Source organism: Delphinapterus leucas, chromosome 10, assembly GCF_059928025.1.
Source record: "Delphinapterus leucas isolate spDelLeu-1000000601 "Yukka" chromosome 10, BTC_Dleu_Yukka2, whole genome shotgun sequence".
Classification (NCBI taxonomy): Eukaryota; Metazoa; Chordata; class Mammalia; order Artiodactyla; family Monodontidae; genus Delphinapterus; species Delphinapterus leucas.
The window spans coordinates 35863187-35881732 of NC_143138.1; the positions used below are offsets into that span (position 1 = coordinate 35863187).

The 18546-nt window shown below is 54.9% G+C and overlaps 1 protein-coding gene across 5 annotated transcripts in view; it reads left to right on the forward strand.

The window, feature by feature from the left end:
* The window catches only part of KCNK5 (potassium two pore domain channel subfamily K member 5), a 36559-nt gene extending 25410 nt beyond the window's left edge, over nucleotides 1–11149 (forward strand). For 3 of the 5 annotated variants that reach the window (XM_022581817.3, XM_089918792.1, XM_089918791.1), the window contains 4 exons: nucleotides 4471–4582; nucleotides 5760–5926; nucleotides 6236–6404; nucleotides 8591–11149. In XM_022581817.3, the coding sequence (XP_022437525.1) occupies nucleotides 4471–4582; nucleotides 5760–5926; nucleotides 6236–6404; nucleotides 8591–9456 (1314 nt within the window). In that variant the 3' untranslated portion in view covers nucleotides 9457–11149. The other 2 variants (XM_089918793.1, XM_089918795.1) reach the window with 2 other exon arrangements.
* Nucleotides 11150–18546: the final 7397 nt, after the last annotated feature.

The following is an 18546-nucleotide window of genomic DNA, read 5'->3' on the forward strand; positions in this document are numbered from 1 at the left end:
CAGGCTCTACTCCTGGCTTCCTTGCTTTTAGCATCCCGACCTTAGGCTACTTTCTTAACTTCTCAGACTTAAGTCCTCGTTTGCAAAATGGAAAAGATGATGGTGTCTTCCCAGCAGGATTCTTTCCTCCTTAAAGATGAGCTGAAGGCACCTAAAGTGCTCAGCGCATTTGGTGCATAGTCACCTCTCAGTAAATCACAGCCGCTTTATTATGAGGGTGACAGGCGGGGAGGAGAGCTCTATTCCATCCTCAAACCAGAGCCGGGCCTGGGCTGTGTGCGGCATCCCCCTCTCCCATCACTCTTTAGGGATATGTGGAAAATGAAGATATTGTCTTGTGTGAATTTGGAGGCCAAGTTAAAGAATCCTGTGACTGAACAGGGGCCGTCTCCTGAGAAAGCTGTTTCCCTAACCCCGGGGGACGGGATGCTGTGTCCAGTGGCTCCCCCTCACCCAGGGATGGCCTCAGTCCTGGGTCAAGCCCCTCTCTTCTGGGGGACCTCTCCACCGGCCAGTGGGACCCTGACCGTAACCAGTGAGGTGTTCCGACTGAAGCCACAGCAACACGGGGTGGGAGCAGGGAGCAGGCAGCCCAAGTTCACATGCGGACCTCTGCTCCCCAAGCCTAGCTTTCCTCCTCTGTCAAGTGATGCCTGGCAGAATCGCAGGAAGAGCCCGTTAGGGAACATATAGAAAAGCCCCAACAAGAGGAGTCTGCACAGCAGCACTAAAATCCTGCCTGTCTCCCCAGCATTGGGATGGAGCCAGGCTGATTCCCAGGCCAGCTGCTTGGGACCCGTGGGCAGAGAGAAGGCAACAACAGGGGTGCTGGGGGCGTCCAGGGACAGGGAGAGCAGCGAAGGGAGAGAGGTGGGGAGCCCGGCTGACTTGCAAGAGACAGTCTAGAACCTGGCCCAGTTCTGCCAGTTAACCTCTCAGCCACAGTCTCCTGACCTGACCAGTGGACATAACTACCGCCACTGGCCTGTTGTCAGGGTGAGTGGTGCTTCTGGCCCTGGGGGACTTAGGGCCCTTCAGAATGTCCCCTTTGTCTGCCCCCCCTCTGGGTGACCATGGAGAGATAATGGAGGTCAGGGGGACAGCACGTGGGGCTGTGGCTCCCTGATAACCCAGGGCAGAGGCTGGGTCTGAGGGCTGTGCCCCAAAGGACACATCCTTGGTGGGGTGAAGAGCAGGAAGCCAGCTTTTCTACTGCAAAGCTCCCAACCATAATGCCCTCTTCAGTTACCCTGTTTTGCCAGCTCTTACGTTTGTTGTCTCCTTAGCCTTTACTAAGCGATTCCCAAGTCGCAGATCACCTTTGGCAATCCATCCAGTGTTATCTCAGTGGGGGCAGCGTGGACGTGGCGTGTGGGGCTGTCCTGTGGGTGGCAGGGCATCTCACCTCTCTGGTCCCTGCTCGCCTCATGTCAGGAGCACCCCCAGCATCCACTAGAGTAGATGTGTGGGGAAGACAGGGATTTCGTCCCTTCACTGCTCTCCCCCTGGTGCCCGGACCAGTGCCCGGCACATACAAGGCACATACTCAAGCAGCATTTCCAAACACTTCCAGAGGGTGCTACCACCCCAGTTGAGAACCCCTGTTCCAGTCACACCTTCACCATCGCTGATGTGTGCTGGTCTCCCTGGGTCTAAACACTTTCCATGATCGCAAATGGAGGACTGCCAAGGGCAATCCATTCTGAGGTAGCTCGTTATCCAAAACAGCCACCCCCGTTCCCTCTGGCACCTTGGCCCACTGGTTAACATATCATGAAGTCCGACACCCAAGAATGGAGCAGAGTGCCCCCCATGTGGCCTCACCTACAGAGGACAGTGGGCTCGTTGCCTCCCAGCCCTGAAGAGATAAGGTATTGACACTGCCCGAGATTGTATTTGCTTTTTTTTGGCAGCCATACCAGTGTTTGTTGGTTTGTGGTCAGCTGAAACCCAAGGACTTTCCCTTTCAACCCTGTATGGGTCAGTGCCTTCTAACCCAAAGTGTAAGACATGAAAAATTTAAAAGACAGCCATATCTTGTTAGTTCGGGCCCATTTTTCCAGTCCAGATGATTTTGAGTCCCAAACTGCCATTGCAGTGTGTTAGCTATCTTCCCATCCCAGCCTTGTCCCAGTTTTGCATCCTTTGCAGATTAAACTGGTCAGCCATCTTCGTCCTTACTGTGTTGTAGATTAAGGGACTGAAGAGGCCTGGCCTTTGGCTTAATGGAGACCTCAGGCCAGGCAGATAATTATCAGTACTTCTTGGGGTTGTTTATCTGCCTTTACGTGGACCCGGATTAACCCCGGTTCCTCCCTACATTTCTCTGTCTTGTCCACGTGAATATCTTTAAGCCCATCTGTTCAGTTGCCTTGCTGCTATCCAGACTGACTGCATTCCACTGAACTTCAAGGCTTTGCAGACTCTTTGGAGTGGGAGATGCACTTAGCTGAGCATGACTTGCTCTGGTGAACCTGTGCTAGTAGCTTCCAGTGCCCACCACTTCCTCTTTGAATATGCCAAACGTGCTGCTGTCTCCAAAGAAGAGTCAGCAAGAGTTCAGGTTTGAGTTTCTAGAATCTACCCTTTTTGTTCGTATGAGAAGGCGGGGGTAGGGTGGCGGGGGGCAGCTTGTCTTCTGACATCTTTCCTGTTCCTCCGGGATTCCATGGGGATGACCAGGGGTGGTGCCCCAGGCCCATGATTTCCTGGTCAGTTGTCATCCGTCTTGGGCTGTGCTTCCTGACAATGCTGCACTAACCCCCCCATGCCCCCCGCCCGCCCGAAGATGGATATCTGAGATAACAAAGGCTGTGGCCAAAGGGAGCCCGTAGTTCTGCTTTCCCTGCCATCTGTTTAACATTAACATCCAGGGCCCTGGGACTTTTCATTCTCCTGTTTCGAACGTGGATTTCATGGTTTAGAAAACCTTTTGGGTGCACCTCCAACAGGATAGACCCGTTGGCCTCTTCGTATCTGAACGTCCTGGTGCTTTTGCGTGGAAGTGGCCTGGCCGGCTTGGCGGCCGCTCTCTGAGGGCAGGTGAAGGCAGCCGTCCCCACTTCCCGCTTTGCAGAGAGATGCTCAGGAAATAGCAGGGGGAGGCAGGGCGGTGAGCCCTGTGGTTTGACGGCCTGTCAAATGAGCACGTCATCATGGAAAATTCCTTACAAAGTCTGCAGATCCGTTTACACAGGCCTGCCGCTGCAAACTGCACATTCCTTCAGGACAACCCACCCTTCCCTCTTTTCTCACCAAACTTCAGTCGTGCCGCAGGGAGAACTCCGGTTTTTCCATCCCCCTCCTGCTTCCATCCTTCACTCCTCTGTCTTTTCTCGGTCCTAGGCTTGATTTTTAGAGGCAATTTGGCTGAGTTTCTGGTTTCTTAGCTGGTCCATCCTGGGGCTCTCCTAGGGGGCAGGGGCAGGACCCCAAATTGAGAGTGGATCCTGGCCCCTCCTCGGGAGCCACCTTCTGAGGTCCGGGTCCTGCCAGTGGTGGGTGTGGGTGAAGGGAGGTAGCTCAGGAGGATGGGGTACAGGCAGGGCCTGGGCGGTGAGCAGGTTTGGCAGCTGCCTGTGTTCCTGGAACAGTTAAGGAAGGCCTCTCTGGGTGCCTCCCAGTGTACTTCCCCAGGTGACCTCTCACCTGCTGCTACCCATAGTTGCCGGGAGCTCCGTGGGGACTCGTAGCATGAATTTGTCACCCTGAAAAGTACACACCACCTTCTGATGACCTGTCCTGGCCCAAACCTTGAAGTTGCTCAGCCCAGGGCAGAGAGAAAGGGATCCAGGGAAGGGAGGGAAGGGGGAGCTTGTAGCGGGGAGAGGACAGTCCCAGGCATGGGAGAAAGGAGGCCAGCTGATATGTCCGCCCTCGGAGGACAGACCCAAGAGCTTACCGAGCTGACCTTAGCAGGTGTCCTGACAGTGGGGGTGAAAGGCATGTCGGGTGTGGGGGGCGGTCCCTCCCAGGCCAACCCTGTAGTAGAATGCTTTTCCGGAGGTCCTCCTGTTTGTCTGCATCACATCTGCCTTCTTTCAGAGGCAGAAGAGTCTGCTGCGGTTCTCAAACTGTGGTCCCGGGACCACAACATCAGCATCACCTGGAACCTTGTTAGAAATGCACATTCTCTGACTCCCTCCCAGACCTACTGAATCAACCTCTGGAGGTGGGGCCCAGCAGGCTGTACTTAAGAAGTCCTCCAGGTGATTCTAGTAAGTTTGAGAAGCACTGGCTCAGTGAGAGAAGGCACTTTGGAGCCGGATTGCCAGGGTTCATATTCTTACCAGCTGTGTGACCTTGGGCAAATCACTTAACCTCTCTGATCTTCTATAAAATGTTTCACCACCTATAAATTGGAGACAGTAACTGTCACTTTGTTATTGTGATGATTAAATAAGAATGCTTATAAGGAAGTTTATAAAGTGCTGACCTCTTCTCTGACCTTCATTGTGTCTCTCTTTTTAGATAGTATCTGACGCTGCAGGACAGGGTGTGGCCATCACAGGGAACCAGACCTTCAACAACTGGAACTGGCCCAACGCAATGATTTTTGCAGCCACGGTCATTACCACCATCGGTAAGTCTTCTGGGACCTTCAGGATACCTACTTCCACGTCCGAGCTCCCCAGAATCTTGTAAGAGTCCAGCTCTGGTCACATGGCCTTGTCGAGGTTAAGATCAGGCCAGCTGCACTCTGTCCTTCTGACACGTCCCTGGAGATTTAGTAAGTCCTTGGGGACTGGCCATGCTTAGGAGACTGTTTTCTAGAAGTCCTGACCTGGGCTTTGGAGTAGAAACAACACAGCTTGACAGCCAGAGTTCGAGCAGGTTGCTCACTGCACAAATGGACCCCGTGCTTATTCGCCAGTCTGGGTGTCTGTTCTGGTCATCTATGACTGTATCACCGACCACCTCAGAAGTCAGTGGCTTAAAACACAATTTAGTATTATTGTTGGCCATTCTGTGAGTTGATGGGGTTTGGCTGGTTGGTTCTTGCTTGAGGTCTCTGATGCCGCGGTAGTTGGAGTGGCTGGGGCCGTGGTCATCCAAAAAAAAGCCCAGTTGGCTGGAAGTCCAAGATGGCTTCTTCTAGCGCATGTTTGGTAGTTGGTGCTGGCTGTTGCTGGGGAGCTTAGCTGGGCGTGATTGAGCATCTCACAGTATGGCAGCTGGGTTTCAAGAGGGAGACTCCCCAAAGCGAGCATTTCAGGAGATCAAGGGGAGAAGCAACAAGGCTTCTGATAAGGACTTAACTGACTCAGCGTCCCTTCTGCCACATTCCATGAACAGGTCACTAAAGCCCAGATTCAGAGGGAGGGGAATCAGAGGCCAGCTGGATGTGAGCATAAGAAGGGACGGAATTAAGAATCACCGTCTTTGGAGACCATCTACCACAGTGCTTCTGGGGTGTCTACCCAGAGAAACTACTAACTGGTACCTTGTAACTTGCTCAAGGGTGCCATACGGACTCGTGGAGGACTTGCTAATGGTGGAGGCTTAGCCCGCCTTCAGAGAGCTCCCAGTCTGACGGAGGAGACATACCGTTATAATTGCTATAAATGATCCTGATCGTAGCATGGTCAAGGGAAATTTCATTTCTGAAGCATTGATATTAATCAGTGTCACGTGGTCTTAGGGAATGGGCTTTCCTCGGGCTGGGTGTGTGGCGGGGGCGGCCGAGGCAGGTGCCACTCCGAGTCTGGGCCCATCACCCCCGCCGTGGCTCTGTTGGCCTCACTCTTCTTTTTCCTCAGGCTATGGCAACGTGGCCCCCAAGACCCCCGCCGGGCGCCTCTTCTGTGTCTTCTATGGTCTCTTTGGGGTGCCGCTCTGTCTGACATGGATCAGTGCCCTGGGCAAGTTCTTCGGGGGACGTGCCAAGAGGCTGGGCCAGTTCCTCACCAAGAGAGGCGTGAGCCTGGTATGTCCCCACCCCTAGGTCCTGGGCAGAGATGGGGGGACCCTGGCAGGTGATGAGGGGGTGGGAAGGATCTAAGAATTGGACAGAAGTGTCAGGACAGGTGGCAGGGGAGCAGTTTCAGAGCCCGCTGCCCTCCTGGGTGAGGCTGGGAGCATCACCACCAGCCCCCTCCCCTGGGCAGTGAGCCTCCCAGGCCTGGCGCCCAACCGGCCTCACCTCTGGCTGCCTCCTCGGCCCTCTGGGTGCTCTGCTGGGCTCCCCCCGGTCTCCACCACCGTCTGACTTGGTCTCCCCACCCTTTCCCCTCAGCGCAAGGCGCAGATCACGTGCACGGCCATCTTCATCCTGTGGGGCGTGCTGGTCCACCTGGTGATCCCACCCTTCGTGTTCATGGTGACAGAGGAGTGGAACTACATCGAGGGCCTCTACTACTCCTTCATCACCATCTCCACCATCGGTTTCGGCGACTTCGTGGCCGGTGAGTCCTGCCCCTTTCCTCTGCCTCCCCACCCTGTCTTTCTCTGCTTCTCCTCCAATTTCAATGCAGCTGGCCTTTACCGGGGGCCCTGGTAGGCGTCCAGTGTCCTGGGCCTCCACCCAGTGGGACCCTGCCAGTTGCAAGAGGAAACCAAGGCACAGAATAATTGCAGACGTTTTCTATTTCTCTTTCTTGGAACGTGGATTTTCCCTCCTTCTTCTCTGTTCGTGTTTGGCGTCTGGTCTCTTCCTCTCTTCTCCCCCATCTCCTGAGCTTAGGTGCTTAGGTGCACTGGGGGCTGGAGGTAGAGCCTTCTGCCTACAGGGTCCACGTCACAGCTGCCTCCTCCCATCATTCCCAGGCGCTGAGGGGGCTGTGCAGGACGCTTGGCTCAGAGACCAGAAACTTTGCTCTTGCCACTGGCAGCTTAAAGACCAGAGAGGCCTTCCCCCAAGCTGCCCTGCTCCCTCGGGGCCCGGACCCTCCCTCCCTCCCACTCCTCCCCTACTTAATCCACACGGGCGATAAGATTCTTTGGCCCCTTTGTCTGTCAGCTCCAGCCACTCATGTCCTTGTGCCTGTGGCCTGCACAGCATCTTGGTTCTTAATCTTCCTGACACCCCATTTGGCTGCACTGGCCCAGTGGCTGCTCCCTCAGTGCCTGCTGCCCTGCCCAGCTGACCTTCACCTCTGCTCCAGGACCTCCGATCTCTCCCCTCCCCCTTCCTAGGGCCAGGGACAGGTCACTACCCTCCTGCCCCATTGTAAGGGGAGACTCGGAATGCTGGGAGGGGGCGGCTGAGTGGGTGGGAGAAGCAGGAAAGAGAGGCCTGAACACTCCACTGACCCTGGCAGATCTGAGCCTGCTGTCTTGAGAGATAAATTTAGACGGAGGCACAACCCTGCCATTGTCTAGCTGTTGGGGCCCAGAGCAGGCTAAGGAGGACCCTTCGTATCAGGGAAGCACAGAAGGGTGTTTAATCATACTTTCTCAGCTCCAGCAAGACACCAAACCACTGCCTCAGTTTCCCCATCTGTAAAATTGGTTTAAAAAAAAAAAGTAACGGTGCATATACCTCACAGGGTTTTGGACAATCAAATGAGTTGCTATTCATGAGTGCAGTGGATAGGGCCCGGTTATATTAGTGTGCCCCGGTTGTCATCATAGCCTTAGGACCGGAGTCCTGAGCAAGATTGACAGCACCTCCTGGCTGCAAGGGAGACAGCCCTGCCTTCAGACTCCCTCCAGTCTGATGAGGGGGTTATAGCCCTTGCTCTAAGGGAGCCCCACTCCGGAAGTGGCCCCCTTCCTCCAGTTCCTTTTCCAAGTTTCTCCCAGTCTCAGGGCAGGAAGGGGGACACAGGATACGTAATAATATGGATCAACATGCCTGGAAGTGTAATGTGAAATCTCCGTGATCCTGGAGGGTAGGGGAGTGACCAGAGCTGTGCAGGGTGACCTGGGAGGGCTCCCTGGAGCAGGTGTCTGGAGCCTGGCCACGGAAGTGGGGGTGTGGAGAGGGCAGAGCCCTCCAGGCCATAGGAGGAACCAGTAGGACGAGGGTAGATACAGGAAGTCAGGAGGCAGGCCAGACGTCACCAGAAGGAGAATCAAGGCCGTCCAGGATATTTCCTGCTAGGACCCGTGCTCTTGGACATCCCAGGCCCAACTGTCAGCCTCACTTATATTAACTTAGTGAGTCCATCCCCAGCAGGAGGATGCCAGCTGCCCTGTTACTTAATTTCTATCCAGGTTTTAACGGAACTGTAACACGTACACCCAAAAAGTACACAAAGCAGCCAAGTGTCAGTGTCGGTGAATCATTGAAAGGCCGACATTCATGGCTTAGCTCCTGACCTGAGTGCTGGCTCCATCACCAGCCTCCCCAGAGCCCCTCCCCCTTGAAGCTCCCCCACCCCAGGGAGACACTCTCCTGACCTTTGATAGTTGAGGAAGCTCAGGCAGGGGTCTGGGACAGGCACATGAGTGACCAGGCCAGGGTTCTCAGGACGATGGGGTGTCCGGCTTCTAGCACAGGCCTCCTTTCTTTCTTGGTGCATCCGCATCGGTGTTCTGTGTTCTTGCGCTGTGTCCACTTTCAGGTGACACGGCTTTTGGCCTTTGTGTGTTTCCGGGTCCCCGCTGGCCCTTCCCTGACCCTCTGGGCTTCCTGACCCGTCCTCAGGTGTGAACCCCAGCGCCAACTACCACGCCCTGTACCGCTACTTCGTGGAGCTCTGGATCTACCTGGGGCTGGCCTGGCTCTCCCTCTTTGTCAACTGGAAGGTGAGCATGTTTGTGGAGGTGCACAAGGCCATTAAGAAGCGGCGGCGGCGCCGGAAGGAGTCCTTCGAGAGCTCCCCACACTCCAGGAAGGCCCTGCAGGTGGCAGGGGGTGCGGCGTCCAAGGACGTCAACATCTTCAGTTTTCTGTCGAAAAAGGAGGAGACTTACAATGATCTCATCAAGCAGATCGGGAAGAAGGCGATGAAGACGGGCGGCGGTGGGGAGCGGGCCCCAGGGCCGGGCCTGGGGCCCCAGGGGGGTGGGCTGACAGCCCTGCCCACCTCCCTGACCCCCTTGGTGGTCTACTCCAAGAACCGGGTGCCCAGCCTGGAAGAGGTGTCCCAGACGCTGAGGAGCAAAGGCCATGTGTCTCGGCCACCCGGCGAGGAGGCCGGGGCGGGGCCCCCCGAGGAGGGCTCCCCGACCTCTGAGGTGCTCATTAACCAGCTGGACCGCATTAGCGAGGAGGGCGAGCCGTGGGACGCCCAGGACTACCACCCGCTCATCTTCCAGAACGTCAGCATCACCTTTGTGAACGAGGAGGCCGGCCTCTCGGACGAGGACACCTCCAAGTCCTCACTGGAGGACAACCTGGCTGGGGAGGAGAGGCCCCAGGAGGGGGCCCCGGCCGAGGTGCCCCTGAACCTGGGCGAGTTCCCCTCGTCGGATGAGTCCATCTTCACCAGCACTGAGTCAGAGCTCTCCGTGCCTTACGAACAGCTTATGAACGAGTACAGCAAGGCAAACTGCCCCAAAGGCACGTGAGGTGGGGCCGGCTCCCCACCCCACCTTCCATGGCTTCTCTTCTCCTCAACCTGGGGTGTCCTACTGTGGCTGGGACCCTGGCCCCTGGTGGGGTGTGGCCCTGGAACTGGGAGTAGGGGGCCAGGGGCCTTCCTCACCTTCATCCCCTGCAGCTAGATGCTACCGGTCAGACATGGGACACCCAGGACCGGGCCTCTGTTCACCAGCGGAACGGGCGCCCTGGCAGCGGGAGGCATCTGTCCTGAGCATGGTTGGGGGATCTGGTGGTTCACGGACGCGTGGGCTGGAAGGACTGATCCCGGGGAGGCCTGCACCTGCGTGGGTCGTTGCTCAGTCATTCGGTTAAGACTGTCTCACGGTTCTCTTAGGTTGGGGGCCTTGGCCGTTTGAGTTCACCAGTATTAACAAGTTCCTGTGCGCCCAGCACTGAGCCAGAGAGAGGGTGAGGGCGGTGTAAGACCCTGGTGGGGTTGGGGGCTGGGCACTTCAGCGCCTCAGCAGTAGTGGGGCCCCGCCTGGGGCACGTGTTTAACCGTCCCCCAGTCCCACCTCGTCCGCCTGGCTGTCGCCCATACTGCAGACCTCAGTAGGGAGGAGGCCATCTGGGGAAGGGGAGCTAACAGGCAGGTGCTGAAACACTCCCGTTACGGGGGACTCAGAGCAAGTCCCAAGTGTGGCCCAGCATCTCAGCCCTTGTGTGGACTTACTGGGATGGAGCGCAGCCCAGAGTCCGGTTGCCTGTCCCAGACACCCTTTGGCCAAGCAATGGCAGGCGTGGGCTTCTGCCTCCCAGGAAGTGGTGGCAGAAAGAGAGGCTGGGGCTCCTGGAGCTGGCAGCGGGGGAGCTGCAGGAGTGGGCTCAGCTCCGGCTGAACCTGCCTCCACCCTTCCGTCCCGTGACCTCACCGCTCCCCAGATCACTCTTGGCTCACAAGTGGGGAATGTCCAAATATGTGAATCAGCCTCCTCCCTCCAGCTGCTGTTTGGTGTGTGTGTGTCTCTGTCCGTCTGTCTGTGTAAGAAAGAAAGGATTTGCAATGGGAGGAGCAAAAGATAATGTGAAACTGCAGATGGACTGTTTCTGGTGAGGGGCTGGCAGAGTTCTTGGGTTCTTCGTGAGGTGCACCCTTGGGCCAGCCCACTCTGCCCTGCATGTTGTGTTTTGTTAGTTTTTAAATGAATTGCTGTTTTCTTTTTTATCTCGTTGGCTTCAGAGCCAGAGGGGAGAAAAGGTGCAAGAGTGGGGTCCCAAGGATCGGGATGTCCAATGTTCACCCTCCTATCCCCCAACCCAGTTGGGCCTTTCTCGGTGACCTCAGCCAAGGTCATGGTGTCAGAGTTGGGGAGGGGCATTGGTCGCAGGCGACTGGATGCTGGGCAGGAGGTGCCACCCAGACACCCTCTCTGCCTCTCAACCCCCTCCCCAATGCTGCAGGACCAAAGAGGGCCAGAACCTCACCCATCCCCACTTAGCCTATAACCCAGGGGTATGATGGCCCAGCATCAGGGTGGGAAGGAGCGGCCTTCTGTTTTTCTGTGAAATGTTTTAACGAGCTCGTCTTAGTTTTCCTGACCCCACTTGGCTGGGGTGTTGCTGGCTGTCCTGGAATCACACACACTGTATGTACATACTGGCAATGATGTCAAATGTAATTTATTTTAACATTTTTACAATAAAACATGAGATGGACAAGCCAGTCTGATGCGTGCTATTGCAGGGTGGGGGGAGAGGGGCTGGGGGCAAGATGGGGGGGCAGTCTGGGAGGACTGAGGACAGCCTGAGAGTCAAGGGGAGAACTGGGGTGGTCTGGAAGGGACAAGAAAATGAAAGAGGTGGGGAGGTGGAGAAGGGGCAGGCTACGTAAGATGTGGTCAGGGCGGGCTTCTTGGAGGAGGTGACAGTTAACAGGTTGGAATGAGGACAGGGGAGAGGAGTGGGGGGACCGTGGCTAGCAGCTCATGTTGCCAGTCTGCCAGACCCCGTTCTACACGCTTTATGCTCAATAGTATGTGAATGGACTCATTTGATCTTGCAATAGCCCTGTGAGGTGGGTATTACATCCCCATTTTATAGGCGAGGAAACGGGCACAGAAAGGTGACTTAGGGAAGATCTCCATAGATGGTGAGCCTGGGTTCAAACCCATGCAGCCCCCATGACCAGCTAACAATCACCTGCTCTGTTGTGGCACGTCTGGCGTCCCCTGAAAGGGCCTCTGTGTTCAGGAAGGTGGGCCAGGGAAGGACCCCGGAGATCAGGCCTTCTGAGCTCAAGGGCTGGGCACTGTGGGCTGGAAAGGACGTGAAAGAAGAGTGGACAGGCTCAGCTGGGCCCATATGCATCCATTTAACAGGAAGATTTGTCAGACTTTGTGGTCTCAACGGTTTAGAAATTGGCCTCTTCCACAGCAGTGTCAGGGTCCCCTTCCCACACCACACAGGACATTGGTTAAAATCTTCAGTCTGCTGGGAAAAGTTTACAGTTCTGTGATTTCAGGAATGAAGCACATTTTTCATGAGGGTGTGGCTGCATTTATAAAGGATCATATGTGTTTAAAATATCAACGGGTTCTGTAATGACTTGATACCATCCATCCCTTTGCCAAAACATCTTTCCACTTTCCTCTCTCTCTCTCTCTCTCTCTCTCTCTCTCTCTCTCACACACACACACACACACACACACACACACACACAGGTTCAAACTTATCTGGTTTTGCTTTAGCCCCTTCCAGCCTCAAGGTAACAGTTCTATTTACTACCGTGGCACTTGGCCTTCTCACAAAGCCCTCTTGACAAGCGGCTCGGAGCACCCCCCGGGGCACAGGGCTTTTGGCCCCCTTTGCTGTGAAGGAGATGAAAGCTCAGAGAGTACAACTTGACCAGGCACAGCTTCGCAGAGTTGCTCATAGATGATAGAAGCAGGGAAGGCTGGGGTTAAGGTGTAGTTTTGGTCTACTGCGGCTAAGGTAAGTGGTGAGCTTTCTGAGTGAAAGGTCTGGAAACAAGGTGGGACAGCAGCTGGAGCAGAGGGTGGAGCCCAGGAGGGATTCCTGAGGAATCAAGAGCAGAGAAGGGGTACCGTGTGTGGAGGGGCGTGAACCCTCCTGTCACTGTCACTGTGCCCATGAGCTGTTGGGGGATGGCAGGTGGAGGAAGTGATTTAGAAGTCAAGGGAGAGGACCCTGGCAGGGAAATCCCACTGTTGACACCACATTCATAACCTGGTCAGAACTACGGGGGTGTATTGTTGAACCCCCAGAGTTTCATGAGTTCTGAGGCAGACACGCCTACTCCCAGCAGCCCTCTAGGCCTGGGCCCTCCCCTGCCCCCTCCTGGAAGCCTTCCCGCCCTGGTGGTGAGTTGGCACCCTGCTCTCCACCATTGCCACCTGTACTCTCCATTCATTCCTTCAACTAATGTTCACCCAGCACCTACCATGGACCAGGCTCTGTCCCAGCCACCTGGAAAACTGCAGCGTGTAACATGAACAGAGATCCTATTCATGGAGCCTACAGTTTGGTTCCCTTTGCTCTCATTTCCAGCTGTTTTTCATGGTCTGTGCTTGGTATTTCTGTCCTGCCCATACCCCCAAGGCTCTTTTAATGTCTCTTCTATCTTATGTCTTTTAATCCTCACAACAGGTAGTGTTATCATTAACCCCATTTTACAAATGAGGAGACTGAGGCAAATACAGGATTTTTCACAAATTCAAACAACTATGAAATGGTAGCAAAACAGCTTCCCTCACTTGCATTTCCGTTCTTCCTTCTACCCTCCGGAAAGCTCCTGATGTGTTGGGGGAGACACCCTCAGAAAACCCACAGTCAAATGGAGGAGACAGTTCCTACGCCCAAAGAGCCTGCAACCTGAGAGGGAGAGGAGCACAGAAATAGGAAATAAGCACAAACTCTGGGTCCCAGCTGGGCCTCTGGCTCCTGTGTGATCCTACAGGAGTCACTTAGGAAAAGAAACCGGGGTGTTTCACCCCCTTGCTGGAAAGGTTATCAGCCACCATTGCGGGGAAGCTTTCTGGAGCCTGGGGCAAAGGCAGGGGGAGAAAGGAGACAGGGGGGGCTGTGCTGCTCTGGGTGGGTCTCCAGGAATGGCTGCCTCTGGGGGCCCCTGAGGCTTGGGCTCAGCCCTGCCAATCAGCTGTCCACCCCTGAAATAACAGGTCCCCAGTTTCCAAATTCATACACAGCTGGTCCAGGAACCAGATGCCAGTTTGGGAATTGCCAGGATGTGTTTGTGTAACACAGTGAGAGCGACTCCCCAGAATCTCTGCCCCTTCTCTCCATCCTGGCCACCATCCAGGCTACTACAGCCCCTCACCTGGACCCCCGCAGCAGCACCGGGCCTGATGCCTGGTTGAGCCCTTGTTGAATGAATGAATGAGCCCCTGAGCAGGTCTCCACCAGGCCATTACTGCAACCAGCAGGCTGGAGCCCATACTCAAATCTGACCCCCTTTATCTCCTGCTTTAAACTCCTCTGGGGCTCCCACTGCTCTCCTGGCGCTGTCTCCCTCTTCAACCTCATCTGCCCCCCACCCCTACTCCCCCACCTCTCTGGGCTCCAGACACAGTGAAGTTTCCCAAATGAGCCAGGCCGCCCATGCTGCTTCCTTCATCTGGGATGCCCTTCCTCTCTCCTAGCTGAGTTCTAAGACCTGTTGGGGTTAAAGGTGGACATCAGCTTCTCCGGGAAGAGTTCCACAGTTCCTGGCCCCCCCTCCCGGATTCTGGGTCAGATGTCCCTCACCAGGCCCAGAGCCCGTCCCTCAGCAAGCCGGCTGCTTCGATGCTGTTCAAGCTGTCTCTGGGTCTGGAGCCTCTCAGAGAGCAGGGAGTGGCTTGTTCACCTTGGATCCAGACCACAAGCTGGCCAGCGTGGAAAAGGGCTCAGCTTTTCAATGTTTACTGAATGGAGGGCAAGTGAACCAGAATCCTGGACCCTCCCATTGTAATTCAGTCCCTCTCCTCCCGGGAAGAGGCCAATTCAGGAGGTGAAGTTTATTCCACGAGGGCAAGTCCCTGCAGAACTGGGTGGATGATCTTGAGGGACTTTGTTACAGGCTGCGTTGGCCCGGTGAGTCACTTGATTGTGCCGAGTCACCTGAATCTGGTAGGCAGGGCAGGGACGCAGCACTCCTTACTTCTGCACACTCCAGGAAGCCCCTGTGTCTGCACCCCCTTTCCCGTTTCCCCCCACCTCTCTGTCCTCACCTTTCATCGCCTCCAAGGTGGCAGCGTTCCTTCTGGTCACCACTCCCTGATGACAGGGGCCTGGGTGTCCCACCCCTGCAGCCCCCAAGTCCCCGTGCTTCCCTCGGGAATACCTCTGCTCACAGTGACCACTCACCTCGGTTTCGGGGCCGCCCAGTTTACAAAGCCCTTTCACCTCCATTCCTGTGGGATTAGTCATCAGCCCGGGAGCCAGGTGCAATATTTTATAGCCTGATTTAAGGGTTTTTTTCCAAATGAAGAAACTGAGTGTTTTGGTTTGGTTGCCCAGGAGAGCAAGGCCTAAGACCAGAGCTGGGAGATGGCTGGAGGAAGTAGCCGAGAGGTAGAGGGAGATAAAGATGGGGAAAGAGCACAAGGCAATTAAGGGGGCATCGTTGAGCTGGTTCCACTGTGGGCAGTTGGGGCTCAATCCTGCTGGGACCCCTCTGAAGAGCCTGTCGAGTACACCTCAGAATTGTCCCTTTGAAGGACAGGAGGCCTGCGTTTATCCACCTGTTCCCACCCTCGTTGGTTAAGGATGGCCCCACGGACATTAATCCCCAACTCCCTCCTATACAGGCTGGATGTGGCAGACTGTACTGTCCAAAGACGCCACCGTCCCACACTCTCCTTGGCAAAGTGACCTTGCCACTCCCCGTACAAGAGGTGGAGTCCATTCCCTTGCACATGGGCTGGCCCTGGGCCTGTTTCGATCAATAGAATACCCTGGAAATGACCTTCTGTGTTAAGAGGCCCGGCAGCTTCCTCTTTTGTGCTCTCGGGGAAGCCAGCTGCAAGGTAAGAAATCCAAGTACCTGGAGACCCATGACCTGGAGGGGATCTGCCCAGCCGAGGAGCCATCTGGGACATTCCAGCACCAGCTGAGGCCACGTGGAGAGCCCAGCCATCCCCCGAATCTCAGAATCATGAGCAAATACATGATTGGTGTATTCTAAGCCTCTAAGTTTTGGAGTGGTTTGTTAGCAATGATAGCTGACGGGAACACTGGCTGGGCCTGCCCTGGGGCTAAGAGACCTTCTTCTGGGTTTTGGAGAAAGTTCTGGGGTGCAAACGCAGAGAGGCACCCCTGGGGAGGGGCTTGGGCAGCATGTACAGGACTGTCCACTATAGCCGCACTGGCACCCAAAGCGGGCCGAGGGATTGGGACATGGACACAAACAGGACCTACTGCCCTGAGACTCAGCCTCTTTGAAGGCGCAGAAACTCCTTACCAGGAGCTCCCTACCTTAAGCAAGATCAGAGGTTTTTACCTTAAGATATCAAAGTCTCTTCTACTTTGGGGTCTCTGGTCCTCTCTGCTATGTCTGAACAGTACTGGTAGGCCTGGGGTCTGCTACCATCTAGCCCTGTGCCTTAAATAAGCCACCTCGGCCATTTACAGTATGCTTACTGCCCATGACCTCAGATCTCATTTAATCCCCACCACACTGTGAAGTCAGTATTATTATCGCCCTTTGGAAGCTGAGGCACAGAGTGGGTATGTTAACTTGCCCAAAGTCACACAGCTAGAAGCAGAGCCTGGGTTCAAACCTGAGACCCCGGAGCCTGTGCTAGTAACTACCACACAAGCCTGCCAGAGCAGGGCTTTCCTGCTCCAGGGCCAGGGGGCCCAAAGAGGGTGCCCTGGCTGCAGCTCCCAGCTACCTGTCCTCTGCAGGACCAGTGAGGTGAACCAGTCAGCAGATCCCAGCCCTCTGGTGACTACCCAGCAGTAGCCAGGGGATTCCCGAGCTCTGTTCTCAAGAGATTCTGACTTTGCAGACCTGGGGTAAAATCCAGAAATATCCAGGTTCTGGAAATGCCTGGCTGGAGATCTCAGAGGGCAGTTCTGTTCCGTGTTTCTGGCATCTCCTGCCAATCCCTCCCTGCCTGTGTTTATATTCTGCATTGAAATCTGTTTACCTCCAGTTATGGAAAACTTCCTTATTCTTAGATTCCTTCACCTGTGGCTCTGGCCGGCTGAGCCGCTCTGTCTGGGGTGGTGACATCATACTGTATTCAATTCAAACAACATGTACTTTTTTTTTTTTTTTTTTTAATGCCGCACCACGGGGCTTGCAGGATCTTAGTTCCCCAACCAGGTATTGAAACCACGCCCCCTGCAATGGAAGCATGGAGGCTTAACCACTGGACCGCCAGGGAAGCCCCCGACATGTACTTGTTGAGTCTCTTGTAGGCCGCCTAGAACACCTGATGCTGGTGACTGAGGAGGAAGGGAAATGAGGAGCAGACAATTACCCACCAGGCAGTCAGGCATTCAGGCCCTCCCTCTATCTCTCTACCCGCTCACATTCCCACCCTCAACAGTTCACCCCAGGGGAAAGGTTCTGACCCAGGAGTCTGGAGCCCGTTCGTCCCGCTCATGAGAGCCAGTGGTTAAAGTTTCAGAAAGTTTACAAGCTGACTATATTAAAAATTAAATTATATAACCATACGCTTAAATTGTATGAAGAGCGAAGGTAAAACATACTCAAAACTCATCATTTCCTAATTACTTTACATGTCACTACTCTTCAAGTTTTTGAGGTAACTGACATCCATTGGAGGTGCCCAGTGGAAATATTACATAATGGTGCGCTACTGCGTTTCTCGTCCCAACTTCATTTTTGTGACATCACGTTGTAGCTTAAAATAGCCATAGTGGAAGTATTTACACCACAGAAATGAGCAAACACTATAAATCAGGGCTCTCCTCTCTGCAGAGAGCCAGATGTTAAACATTTACCAACACACCATCCCACTGATCTTCTGGATGCGCTGTGTGGACTGGGTGGGGGGACCGGGGGGGGAGGAAATGAGTTTTTGCCCATCTTGGAAAGGAGCCAGCAATGTCTGGGTTACAGGGGGAACATAATTCCTAAAGTGTCCCTTGCAATCCCGTGGGCCCCTCAGACCATTGCTGAGTAAGGGTGAAGATCCAAGGCCGTGGGAGCTGACTGTGAGGGTAGTGGGTGGGCAGGTGACACAGGTACCTGCTCCATGTATGTACACGGAAGGGTACACCCAAGGGTCACACTCCAAACCGGAGGCAGAAAGGGCAACACAGGCCTTGTGTAGAAGGCATATCTGCCTTCAGCTGGAGTTCTCCGACTGCCCAAAGCCTAGTCCAGGAGGTGCCTTACACTCTCCCAACCGTACTGTGGTTTCAGCAAAGTCCTCATCCCCTTGGTGTCCTTATAATTAAAGGGCAGACCCTCTTGGCATACACTAGGTCTGGTAACTGGACCAGGGCTATTGGGATCCAGACTAAGGCTGCAGGGATCGTATCGCCGAGCAAAAACACCATTGATACACAGGATGTGTGCCTGAGTCAAACCAACACAGGAAGGAGCCTAAGGCCTTCCAAAAACTCCCCGCCCCTAGTGCAGGGGAGGAGGTGACTCCACGCAGGATGTCCAGGGTCCCAGTCAAAAGTGGATGCTGAAGAGGCCCAGTGCCCCAGCCCCACCCCAGAATCCTCCCAGGAGCAGTCCTCAGTAAGCCAGCCGTGGTCTGGCCCCCTTGTGCACCGCGTGTAGGGCTGTCCCTCTAACGACCACCACTTTTTAGTAACCACTTGCTTTGGGACAGGCTCTGTGCTGGGACTTTAACAAGGGGACACAGGGAAAAGACTTCTCTTCCTTTGTTTGATTCCACACCCATCCTCGGTGTGTGTGTTGGTGACAGGAGGTGGGAGGAGAGTCAGTAGGGTTGGAGTGGGGGCTCCGTCATGACCCACCTGCAACTGCTGTGTGTTAATCCAGGTTCTCCAAGAAGCAGATGCCATGGCTGGATTAAGCTGGAAAGGACTATGTTAGGGGAAACACCTGTGAGAGGCTGGAAGCACCATCTGACCAAGATGCAAGT